The 13,728-nt window shown below is 37.0% G+C and overlaps 1 protein-coding gene across 1 annotated transcript in view; it reads right to left on the bottom strand.

Moving 5' to 3' along the window:
• ACACA (acetyl-CoA carboxylase alpha) overlaps positions 1–13,728 on the bottom strand; it is a 276,321-nt gene that overhangs the window by 94,130 nt on the left and 168,463 nt on the right. The window contains exon 39 of the mRNA XM_049772768.1: positions 12,056–12,202. Coding sequence (XP_049628725.1) covers positions 12,056–12,202 — 147 coding nt within the window. The remainder of the gene's footprint in view (positions 1–12,055; positions 12,203–13,728) is intronic.

The raw sequence follows: 13,728 nt of genomic DNA, 5'->3' as shown, positions 1-13,728 counted from the left end.
GGTTCAAAATATTCTAAGAATAACTGTGTCTCAGAGGATTGGTCATTACTTCAGAAGACAGTCATATTTTCCCCCATTTAATTAGGACACTGTAAATTTCCCAGTCAAATTACATTCCATGGCTGAGCTTATCTATATTACATGTAACATGGAGATTTTTATATTGAAGATTCTGCAACATTATACAATTATACATGAGTGTGACAGTGTGATTAGGAATGCGATATTTATTGATGTCACCCAACCCTAAGTTGCCTTGTATATTAAATGAAAAACAATAAGCAGCAGGAAATCCCATTGCTGAAGCCCCTGGCTTTGACAACTCTCTCCTTCTTTGATGCAGATGAAACCTGGTATAAGTGACACTGCAGACCTAAGTGTTAAGGAGAACTGAAGGGCTGAGGAAGCAACAAAACAGCAATAGGTGGCCTGTGAAAGTGAGCGGAGCTAATGGGTTTCAGACTACTTAAGCTTTTTTGGCATTGGCAGTGTCACAAACTTCTTTCCTGACCCCGCATCACTGAAACATTATCTAACCAAGAAGTCAGTCAGGCATTTGGTCTAGGTCAAATAGGTTTTCTTTAATGCCAACATACCATTAAAAAAAAAAAAACATAATATTTGATTACCTTAAAGTGAAATGGGGAGGAGGATCAAAAAAGTTACTGTGAATAAAGGAGAAATAAATACTTGCTTTCATTATACCAGCTCTAAGGAGGGTAATATTTCCTCAGGTGCAGTCTGATCACAGAATAAAACTGCAAAACTGAGGGAGGAGGGACAGGAAGAGAAAACAAGCAGAAGAGAACAGTCTTATTTAACTGTTTTTATGTGGGTAAAATGATTTGTGCCATAGTATTTCCATAAGAAGTGGGACCATTATTTTCCTGTAGAAACACATTTGGCTTGAAAAGTATCACTGGACAGGACGTGAAAATCAAACCAAATGAATTATTCACAACCTCCGATCAGAGGTGATCATTATTTCTGATGCTCCAAACAGTGATTAGGATTCTGCCCTGAGATGTCATTTTCTCGCTGAGTAACACCAGAGATACAGAAAGGCATTATCTATCTATCTATCCATATATGTATTTTTTCTCCTGGGAGGAACCTTGGTTTAATGTAACTATAACAGATACTAAAAACATGATACTATTAACATTTATTCTGATAGTGCCCATAAATGCCATTAGTCTGACACAAAGTGTCAACACTAATCATGACCCCAAATTAACACCAACTTTGACATCCACATTAATTGTACTATCAGTGTGAACAGAATGTGCAAATGTGAGCATGCATGCATGCAAACAGAGACTTCCCTAAGCTGCTATTACTGCAATAAGAAACTACCTCAACTCAACAAAGAAATGGGAAGGGAAAGCTAAGGGATAAAATCAGAGGGGCTTTTTTCCTAAGGATGTAAGAAGCATCCATCAGCTCTTGCTATTTTGTGGGAAGCAGAAAAGGAATATCCTTGTCATGGATGCCTTTCTTATATAGCCACACTTTGAGTTCAGCTGTAATGATACTTTCTATAAAGACTTAAACACAGGTTAGGCTGTGAATGAGATTTTGAAACTTGATTTATTTTCCAAGTTTGAAGTCTAAAAGTTGAGTTGTTCTGGCAAAGTTTCTAATAGTCATTGCTCTACTGTTGCTAAGACCAGGGGGATGACCATCCCTGGGGCAACAAGAGAAAAATGCTGGAATGTTAGAGCCGAAATGGACCAAAGCATCATCTGCATTGTGAAAACGAGAAAACTATAATCCAGAGACAAGGAATTTAAACTTGAGCTTCTTTGCAGACATATAACAAAATATTACCTTTCCCTAGCTTTGATAATGTATGAAATATTAAATCTTTACTTAGAACTAGATACAATAATAATAAAATGCACAATTTTGATATGTTAGAATCTCATGGGGAAAATACTAAATAACAAAAAACACTATATTAATCTTCAACTGTGAATTTTTGTTTTGGTGTACATCTTGTGGTGTGTGGTGGTTATTCCTATTGGTGCTGAGACTCCCTCCCAATGCTTGTCAGGGGGATCATGCAGTAGCAGGGTTCCTGCTAACAAAGCATGTGTGCCAGACCTTTGAGGTCTTTTCTTAGCCCCAAAATGCTATTTTTTTTTAACTACAAGGCAATGTGTATTTCAAGAAAAAAAAATGCATTAAGGAAAAAGGAAAATAAAAAAGGCAAAACAGAAAAACCATACTTTCCATATTATGTTACCTGCTGGGTATCATGTTTCATTGCTGAATGTTGCATGATCATATAAAAGAGCTGAAAACAATTTTCTTAACAGCTGAAAAACTCTTTTCATACTTGGATAATTCAAAAATGACTGAACAAATCTACCACAACCTTCTGAAAAGTGATAAGGGGCTGGGGAGAAGGCACAAAAGGGTCTGTCTGACCCTCCTACTACTTGGTGCCCTGATCACTGTTGGGAATGACACTCTCCCCCCAGTATAAAATTTGGAGCAGCTCCCAAACATTGTCAAGTACACTAGAAAACAAATAACAATATTGGGGCCAGAGCACGGTAAGGCGCCTGCGTTGCATGTGGCCAACACAGGACAGACCCTTGGTTTGAACCTCAGCATCCTGTAAGGTTCCCCCAAGCCTGCCAGGAGTGACTTCTGAGCAGTCAGGAGTAACCCCTCAGAGCCGGCAGGTGTGACCCAAAAAACAAACAAAAAATAACAACAAAAACAAAACAGAACCAACAACAGTTGTAGGGGGTAAAAAAAATATTTTTAGAGCAAAACAATTGTCATCCCAGAAGTAATACTGAAAATATTTGCAACATTAAAAACCTTAGTCTTAATCAAAAGCATTAATTTTTTCCTCTTTACTTTTTACATAAATAAAACCCACAGTAATAATATACCTACATGTACACAGAATTTTACCAGTTTTAATTTATGCTTGGTTTGAGGAGTCATATCTAGCAGTGTTTGGAGACCATGCAATGCCAAGGATCAAATTCAGATCTCCTACATTCAAAGTTCATGATCTAGTCCTTTGAGCCACCTCCTGCTTTCCAACAATACCAGTTTTAGGGGCCAAAGAGATAGCATGGAGGTAAGGCATTTGCCTTTCATGCAGAAGGACGGTGGTTCGAATCCCAGCATCCCATATGGTCCCCTGTGCTTGCCAGGGGCAATTTCTGAGCCTAGAGCCAGGAGTAACCCCTGAGCATTGCCAGGTGTGACTCCAAAACCAAAACAAAACAAAACAAAACAAAAAAACAATACCAGTTTTAAAAATATATACAATGGAGAATATACAAGACATGGGCATTTGAGAATAGAGCACAAGATTAGTTAGCTGATAGAAAAATAGTTGTATAATATCTGGTTAATTATATAGTCAAGATAAATTGTCTACTACCTATATAAATGAATATTGATCTCTGATACTCTGCTACCCTCATCCCGATGGTGTCATCTGTTGCTGCCTCAATGCTCATTAGTGCCTCTAGTTGGAACTGTAATGTTTCTTGACATAGTAGACTATTATCTCATCCCTTTTCAGCAAAAATCTTGAAAGGTAAGATATTTTAAAATACTGGTAAGTACGCCCTTTTATTTAAAAGCTGTCTCTAGCCTTTAATTTTGAGGGTTTTGTTTTGTTTTGTTTTTGGGTCACACCTGGTGGCGCTCAGGGGTCACTCCTTGCAGGCTTGGGGACCATATGGAATACCAAGATTTGAGCCGGGGTCCGTCCTGTATTGGCCATGTGCAAGGCAAAAAAGCATTGCTGCTCCAGCCCCTTTTGAGAGGAATTTAAGAGCCATTTAGAGTGATATTTTACTAGGCCAATGTATATATTGGAATTTTCAAAGTCAAATTTATTGGGTCTTGGTTTGTTATGAATGAAATGAGCCAAAAATTCACTAATCAATCTGATGAGAAATCTCCCACACCAACAGAAGTCATTCAGAAGTATAATATACTAATATAAGTATGTAAAACCTGAAGAATCATGAGAAATTCATTATATTAATAACTTTGCTGAAAGACTAATATTTCAAAAGTAGCCTCAATATATTTTAATTGAGGGCTCAAGTCTGTTCTCTTATTTACTTTTTTGGTTTGTTTGTTTGGGGGCTATACCTGGCAGTGCCTAGGGGTTGTTACTCCTGGCTCTGTAATCAGAAATTTCTCCTGGTGGGCTCAGGGGACTGACTATACAGTACATCAGGGATCAAATTTTGCAGGCAAGGGCCCAACCCATTATACTATTGCTCTGGCCCCTAAAGTTTGGTTCTGAGGATTTTTTGTATCAAAGATCTATAGCCAAACATGCTCACTTAGAATATACATAAAAGGAAAAGTTTATAATAATTTTAAATAAAACTATATTACTATACTTTATATGTAACTATTTTACCTTTTCAATAAAAGGTCTTTCCTATGTTTTAAATTCCTATCTGGCAAAGCCTGAAAGGATCCAAATTGTTGTTTTGAAGCTCTTAAAAAATTATATATGTTTGCAATGTAATCAGTGGTATGTGGTACTTTTCTGCTGAGGGTCTCAAAGAATTTACAAACATTTTCCTATCTTTAGGGATATATTGGCGGCAAGGACCATTAGTCTCTTTATAACTTGAACAATCAGTGCACAGATCATGGCTCTTTCATTCAATCCACTTTTCCCAGGTCTATTTCAACACTCACCTTCAGCATAATACAAAACAAATATATTTCTGTCTCAACACATATTTAAAAGGCTGACATGGACTCAATTTCCACACCCAGCATGAAAAGGTAAACTGATTTAAAAAGAATGAGACAAAAAAAAAAAAATACAATAAGATACGTCTAAATTAGCTTCCCATTCCTGGTGCTATTCTGAAGTTAAATTGAGTAAAAAAATACCCAAAAGTCTAAAGTTAAGGGGCCAGAGCAATAGCACAGCAGAAAGGGCATTTGCCTTGCAAGCAGCTGACCTGGTTCAATCCCCATATCACATATGGTCCCCCAAGCCTGCCAAAAGTGTATATATATATATATATATATATTTTTTTTTTTTTTTTTTTTTTTTTTTTTGCTTTTTGTCCACACCGGTGATGCTCAGGGGTTACTGTTGGCCATGAGCTCGGAAATCGCTCCTGGGACCAAATGGAACACCAGAGGATCGAACTGTGGTCTGTCTTAGGCAAATGCCCTACCACTTGTGCCACTGCTCAGGTCCCCAAAAGTGATTTCTGAGCATAGAGCCATGAGTACCGAGTGCCATTGGTTGTGCCCCAAAACAAACAAAGTCTAATGTTAAAGTACAAAAATATTTGGGTTCTGTGTGAATGAGAAATGATCAATCAACCCTTTCCTTACAAACCACATACATATTTTCTCAGGTCAGTTCAAAACAGATTTCATTAGAATCATAATCCAAGCAATTCCTCTGAGAGTATGGAAAATTTCAACCAAGTGAATTAAGACAGGATGCTATGATGGTTTCTCTAAAATCAAAAGTTCTTTTTTTTTTTTTTTTTTTGGAGGGGGTGTGATAGAATAGCAGGTAGCAGGTAGGGCTCTTGTCTTACATATAACTGATCCAGGTCCAATCCACTATATCACAGATGGTTCTCCAAGCATTCCAGGAATAATTCCTAAGCACAGAGCCAAGAGTAATATATGAACACTGCCAGATGTGTTATCTCCCCCCCCACAAAAAAAAAAAAAAAAAGAGGTTCTTTGGGTTAAGAACCTCTTAGATCTTAAAATTGTCAAAATGGACCCACTAATTAATTTAGACTTTGTATGCTTAGCAAATTCTTTTCCCTACACAATTTCTAAATAGTTTATATACAAATCACAGATTTCAATAAGAACATGTAAGTGAGCAGTCTGAAAATTTTAAGATTCGTTAAGTTACTTGGTAAACACAAGGAAATTTAGTTTATCATTCTTTTTTCTCTAAAATTTTTCATTTTATGCCTTGGTAGAAATGGACATAACACACTGTCAACAATAAAGCACCCATTGGTTTTTTTATTATGTACTAGTAAAATTGAGCAATAATAGAACTAAATTCCCTATTTCCTTACCATTCCCACCATTTCACTCCTAAGAATCTAAAGCAGACTATAACCAAGATACATGTCTTTTCGCCCTCCCCACCCTGGGCTATGCCTGACTATGTTCAGAAATCATACTTGGCCTGGCTAGGAAGCAGCTAGGAATGCTGGGGATTAAACTACATGAAGGCAAGCCCACTGTTCTATCCCTCTGGCCTGGCAGCCAATCTTTAAGTGATGCTTTTCCTTTGGAATAATCTTCTTTAAACTATATCTCTTGGGGGTGTGATGTGGAGCTAGAGTGATATTACAGCAGATAAGGCATTTATTTGCCTTGCTTATGATGTAATAACAGGGACTTGATCCCTGGCACTCCATATGGCGCCCCTGAACCTACAATGAGAGAACCCTGAGTGTAGAGCTAGGACCAGGTATGGACTCAAAACAAATTTCTTGGGCCAGAGAAATAGTACCACCTGGAGCACTGTTAAGAGCAACCTCCCTTCGAACATAGATTCAGAAATAGCTCCTAAGCTATTTTAGGCTACAGGTTGTGGCCTATAATTCTAAAACAAAAACCGAATCCCAGCCCAGGAGATATAGCTCAAAGGATAGGTGTACATGCTTTGTGTGCCACAGACTTGGGTTTAATTCCCAGTAACACATAAGCCCCTGAGCACCAGTGGAAGCAACTTCAGTGTATCAAGCCAGGAGAAGCCTGAGACCACTGGATGTGACCCAAAATACAAAAGTCTCTTGTAAGAATTAAAGTGCAACATATCTTCATCCAAACAGTTAAAAAACAATTGCAAAGCCAGGGATGTGGTTCAAGTGGCATGTTCAAGGTTATTGGTTCGATGCATGGTCCTTAAACTTGTTACAGCCCTGGTGGCCCTTGAATATTATCAGCAGTGGCCTCCACAATAATAATAAAATAATAATACAGTTTATATTGTAATAATAATTAATAATAATAATAAGCAAAGTCTCCTATACAAATGTGAAGAAAGGGATTGAATGAAAGGAAAGAGTACCACTGTGTTTGCCTCACCAAACAGGGTAATTCAAGAGGTTTGCTTTAGATGTTTGGCTGCTGACAAGGAAAAACCCTGACACCTAGTGCCCATTTTGAAAAAATGAAGCCATAGAGCCATTACAGCATTTCATTCTGGTAGTATGTATGGATGCTGTTACCAAAGTGTATACAATTTAGAGTATACTTTTTTCTCAAAAACATTTTAAGAAAAAATATACTTATTATATATTTGTTCAAGCAAATTTTATTTATTTGGAAATGGGGGTTGGCCTGGACCCAGTGGTGCATGAACCTGACTTTGTGCTTGGATTTTGCTCCCAATGGTGCTTAGGGGACCATGTGGTCCCAAGAGATTGAAACAGGGTCAACAGCTTTCAAGTCAAGCACCTTAATCCTTGTACTGTCTAGTCCTTAATGAAAACATGTAATACCACGCAAGAATTCCAGGCACTGATTACCAATCCCTTCAGTATTCACCCCATATCTATTATCACTGCTTTTAAACACTGGGTTTCACCTTCTTTTCATTTCAGCTTTTCATTAGGACAGAAATGATAGAAAGAAAAAGGAGGGCTCATGCTATTAAAAAACCCACATTTTAAAAAAGTAAGGAAAACAGTGTCCTAATTTCTATCCACACTAAAATTTTATACGTTGCCTCTGTATCTTTCATCATTGTCCAATTTAGAAATTCATAATGTAGTTCATAGAGCTGAAAAAGAAAATATAATGAAAAATGCTAATCACTTATGTTAGAATAAATAAGAACATGGTTTTGGGAAGGCTAGTGTTTCCCTTGTCCAACCAGAAAAAGTTAAGTTGTTCTTTGTCAAGTCAGTTACAGCTGTTGGCTTGATCCTAGTCTGAGCCTTTCAATAATGGACTTAGTGTGAAAGCAGCTGCATCAGATTGTGAACTGTTACTCAAAATCTTCCCACCTACAATTATAGCTTCCACCAAATGATCAAAACGGGTTAGTAGGTTGGCAGGAAAATGAAAACAATTGCCTCAAATTCGAGAAGTGGTGAAAGCAGAACTATTGGTTCACTGCCTTTGCAGGCTTAACAGCACATATTTCTCTAGCTGTTATTTACATACAGAGCCCACCATGGCAGTACCAACAAAATCAGTTTAGACTATGCTACAATCATATTTTCCTCAATTTCTACCTTGACACTTTATTTTAAGTCTGAACAACTCTGATCTTAAGCTATTGCAAGAAATACAGTTCACAGATTTAGTCTACATCTTTTTTTTTCTTCCTATTCTAAATTTATATTAAACACAACTCCATTCACACCTGATAATGAAAAAAATGTGATCACCAATACTGGTTCATCATGCATAAACTGACTTCAGTTATGTCTTCATTCATTCCTTCAGTTATATCTTTGTTGAGAGGTAGAGAAAAGATAAAGAAGCCAGGCACTAATACCACATGAGAAAAAGCACCCTTTCTCCAGCTTTTAACTTGGATACAATGTTCAGAATGCCGGTCACATCTCTGCTGAAATAGCCAATATTCTTCCTTAAATGGCATACAAGTTACCTAAAACTAAATGGAACTGAATTGTTCCAAGTCCTGGTCCCATCACCATTTTACCTATTTACTGTCCTGGAAAAAAACAGGGAAGGGAGCCTGACCACCCATACCGCCGATAGACTGATAAGTGCAGGTTTTCTGCTTTTGATTATGGGGGAAAACATCTCAATTCATGGGGAAACTGCAGGAATCTCTTGTTTTACCTTTATTCCTTATATCCATGTGTTAGCTTTAAACCAAGAAGCTCTAATCCTTCAGGGTAATGCTATATCACCCAAATGATGACCTGGAAGAGTCATCACCTTTGGAGTATACCACATTATGATGATTTAATGTCTATGTAGCATCAACGCATTTACATTGAGCCTTGGCTCTCAGAACATTAACAGGTCAATATTTTACTTTTTTTTTTTTTTAATAAAACTATATTTCAAGGCTCTGTTCAGATGCCCATTCTCTTTGGGACAGGACAGATTTGCTCCAAATCTCATCAGCATGAGCTCTTTTCCTTCCCCTCACATCATTCTTGGGGTAATATGTAGAGTGCCAGGCTCATGACAAACTTGTCTCTTTGGCTAAAGAAAATTAAACTGCAACAGCTGAAAGTCAACTTGACCTGATAAAACTGGGCTCAGCAGGAGGAAATATATCCTCCTGACACCTCGTCATCTCTTAGGCACAGATGTCCCTCACAGTTCTGACTGTTGAAACTCCATCTTTAGATTGGTCAGTTTTGCAGTGGACATGCTCCATTGTATGCCCAAGTTATCGGTAACAGAGTTTGATATTAATACCCCAAACTCATTCCTGTCATGCAGTGCCCTATAATCTAACTACAGCCACTGACTGACTTTACCAGCCATCCTGGGCATTAGTCACTAACTGTTCACAGTAGAACATCACGGTTTCACTTCTCCTGAGCTCAGAGACTCAGAAATAGCAAATGAACACTCAGCCTCAATCCCAGTCAATCATTTGAAGGAAAAGAGAACAAAGAAAACGGGCAATCACAGATCCAGGGAAAATAGAACTTTAAAAAAAAGGTGGAAACTTGCAAAAAAGCAAAAAACAAACAACTTGAAGCATTTTTCATATTTCTAGAGTTCAGAACAGTAAAACATCAGGCAAATGGAAACATGATATCTCTCTACTGACTTTACTATTTGTTGTATAATCCTATGAAGCCATTTAAGACATCCCCTTTCCACTTAGATTTGTTAGGTCTTAAAAGGGTTAAAGAAAACCTTTAATTTTTTTTATTCGTGTGTGTGTGTGTGTGTGTGTGTGTGTGTGTGTGTGTGTGTGTGTGTGTCCGGGCACGTGCGCGAGTGCGTGTGGTCTTTGGGTACAGAGTTCTGTATAATAAGACTATTTGTATTCATACTGGCAGAGTAAACACTACATGTTCATGCCCAGGCAGCTCTGTGCTTGTAATTTCAGCAAGAACAGAGCTCTGTCCCTCTGGGACTTCACTATTCCCCCAGTCTCTATTCGCTCAAACTCAGAATGAGAACAGAGAGAAAGCAAGAGAGAAAGATCATGGTAAGAGGTTTTGCACAGCATTGCTGCTAGCTTTAACATGGCCAAAAATCTCATTTTGTGTTTTAATTACATTAGTTAAAAGTGTTCTTTTCTCAGCTCTATGTTCACAAGAGTGTCTTCCATTCCTGAAAACTGAGCTATTCAATGAGTGAAAATTTAAAGCAAGCATAATAAAGCTTTTATTTGGCATTGAGGGGGCCAATAAGTAGAGGGTGCAAAGCTGCACACAAACCTGTGGCAACTTTGCGTATGAATAAATATATGCCTATTCTCATCAAAATTCTATATGTTCTATGTATTTTATTCCATAGATTTTTCCCTTTGCCATTTGTCAAGGCATTAGATTAAAAGAACTCCCTTTAAATCTGATACTTCCTATCTAGTCCAAAGCTTGCATCATATTAATATCAAATCAGCAACTTTGAATAACCACTATTGTACTATTCAAATTCAGTCAAACACCTTGTATGCACAATGATTTTTTTTTTTTTTTTGGTTTGGGGCCACACCCTAGAATTCTCAGAGGCTACTCCTGGTTCCACACTCAGAAATTGTTCCTGGCAGGCTTGGGGGACCATATGAGATGTCAGGGATCAAACCTGGGTCTGTCTCAGGTTGGATGTGTGAAAGGCAAACACCCTACTCGTGTGCTATGGCTCAGGCCCCCCAATGAGAGTTTTTTTGACAAAAAAAAATATTATATAAAAAGAAAGGAAATGCCTATTAACACCTATGCCTACTCAAACTATTTTATTGTGAACAATCAAGTAAAGATTATTAAGAAATTAGATTAGGGCTGGAGAGAAAATACAGTAGGTAAGGTGCTTGTTTTAAATGTGGCAGACCTGGGTTCAATTCCCTGTCACTCCAGATGGTCCCCTGAATTAGCCTGGGGTGAACCCTGAGAGGACAGCCAGGAATAATCCCTAAGCACTGCCGAGTGTGACCCCAATCAATAAATAAACAAAAATATATAGTTAAGATAAGGAAGATTTTAATATATAGTTAAAATAAATACTAGTAATAGGGTGTAGGGTATGGAGCAGAATATGACTCCATGTCATTGTTAATAAATATGAACAATATGAGAAATTCAAGGCTAGAAAATCTATTCTTGGATAACTAACAGACATGGTTTCTCTGTTACTTTCTTTTATGTTTACATCCTTGGTTCTAACTAAGAAAAACATATCTAGGAGTGGGAGAAAATAAAATAAAATAAAATAAAATAAAAAAACATATCTACCCTGCTCATAGACAGTACCACATCAAATTTTCTGAGCAGAGGAAACTTACCAAAAGTAGCACTCAAACAAAGAAAAACATCAATCAAAACAATTTTTAAAGGTTTTTATTATAGGTAAGCTCAAATTTTCAAACAAAAACCCAGAAGATTATTTGTTATGTATCCATCATCTGTCTTGAATGAAGAAATCATAACCAATCTTTTTTCATCTGAACTCTCATACTCAATTACTTCCATTATTTTGAAGTAAACTTTAGACAATCATTTCATCTCTAACTATTTTGTTTTGGGGACCACATCTATCTATGCTCAGGAGATGGTATTGTGGTGCCAGCAATGGAACCAGGACCAGATATGTGTAAGGCAAAAACCTTACATCATTAGCTCTGTTGTTCTCACCTATATCTAATTTAGTATATATACTTAACAGAAACAGCAGCCTTAAAAAAAAAAAAACCTCATTAATCATAAATAAAACATTGATAATAATTTTTGCTATCAATATTCTCCCTCTAAAGAAGTCTTCTAACATGCTTCCCAAGTCACTTTGATCTTAATTGATAGCATTTAATGACCACCCTCAGGAAATCTGATACTAACAGGCACAGAGATAAGAAAGGGGATTGGATGATTCAACTACTTGCCTCATTTCCTCCTGGAAGCCTGTTCATGTGGACCAACTGGCCTTGATCATCCAACACGAGTTCAGTGTATGTCAGTATGTCAGAAGGCAAAGGGGGTGATGGAAGGAATGCCTGAGCAGACATAGACTCCCACAGCTTGATCAGGGACTAGGGAAGAAGAAAAGTTTAACATATCAGAGATGAGTGCTTTTTAACATCAACAAAAAATGTTTTCTTTCTTTTCTAAGATTTTTTCTAAGAATCTAAAAGTTACACTAATTTCTATTTAACTGAAAAAAGATTTAGAATTATTTTTCACATGTCTTTTACATGCTACTATCAGACACTTTTCCAACCAAAAGAAACAGCTGAGTGATTTTATTTTAATATCTTTATTTAAGCACCATGATTACAAACATGTTTGTAGCTGGCCTTCAGTTATAAAAAAAAAGAACACCCCCCTTCATCAGTGCAATATTCCCAACACCAGTGCACCCCACATCTCTCTCCCCCCTACTCCCTGCCTGTATTCAAGACAGGCATTCTATTTCTCTCACTTACTACCACTGTCATGATAGTTGTTGGTAGTAGTTGTTTCTTTAACTGCACGCACCACTCTGTGGTAAGCTTCATATCATGGGCTAGTCCTTCCAGCCCTCATTTCTATTTTCTCTGTGTATTATTACAATAATGTTTTTTATTTTTCTTAAATCCCATAGATGAGTGAGACTAATCTATGTCTATCTCTCTCCCTCTGACTTATTTCACTCTGCCTAATAGTTTCCATGTCCATCCATGTATAAAAAAATTTCATGACTTAATTTTTCCTGACATAGTATTTTTCCTGCATTTGTCCTGCATAGTATCCCATTGTGTATATGTACTACAGTTTCTTTAGCTACTCATCTGGTATCGGGCATCTGGGTTGTTTCCAGATTCTGGCTATTGTAAATAGCTCTGCAATGAATATAGGTACAGTCAAAACAGCTGAGTGACTGAATCTTTTCAGACCTGTAGGAATTAGCTTCAAGGTCAGAACAGATCAACATTGTTCAAATTTTAAAAGAGATATACCTATTCATGGAAAAATAATTATCACTTCCATTTTCAACATCATATAAACAAAACGAATTCATGAAGTAGGAACTAGTTCAGTTCTCTCTTTGCTTGCCTCAAAGCACCATTTAAAACCAACATGATTTATTCATACCTGTAAGCCCCATTCACTGCATCAATGGCTATTCTATACAAAGAATTATATATGATTTTTATTTATAGGCACTGGGGAACAGAGCCAACACTCACTCTACTTTTAGACTAACAATGCCAGTACCACTGAATGAAGAGAGCTATGTTTCAAGAGCTTGAACTTGTAAACAAATACCTACATAAAGAAAATCTCTTGTATTTGTAAATAATATAGAAATTATACATATAGACTACCAAGGTCACATCGACTAATAAAATTCAAATGTGGTAATACTGGCAGTATTAACTAGAAGACTTGGGAAAATCCTATATTCATAGAATTTTTTAAAGGACAAATTCAGTATTCTTTTGATTCCGTTTTCTTATCTACTGCATTTTCTGCTGGTGATATACTTTTCTTGCCTTCTATTGATGGAAGAAAAATCTGCAGCATAGAGATGATTCACCATACAGATCAAAGGAATTTATTTTCATATAGAGGGTAA

This window comes from Suncus etruscus, chromosome 1 (genome assembly GCF_024139225.1).
Source record: "Suncus etruscus isolate mSunEtr1 chromosome 1, mSunEtr1.pri.cur, whole genome shotgun sequence".
Classification (NCBI taxonomy): Eukaryota; Metazoa; Chordata; class Mammalia; order Eulipotyphla; family Soricidae; genus Suncus; species Suncus etruscus.
This window is presented reverse-complemented; position numbering and strand designations above follow the sequence as displayed.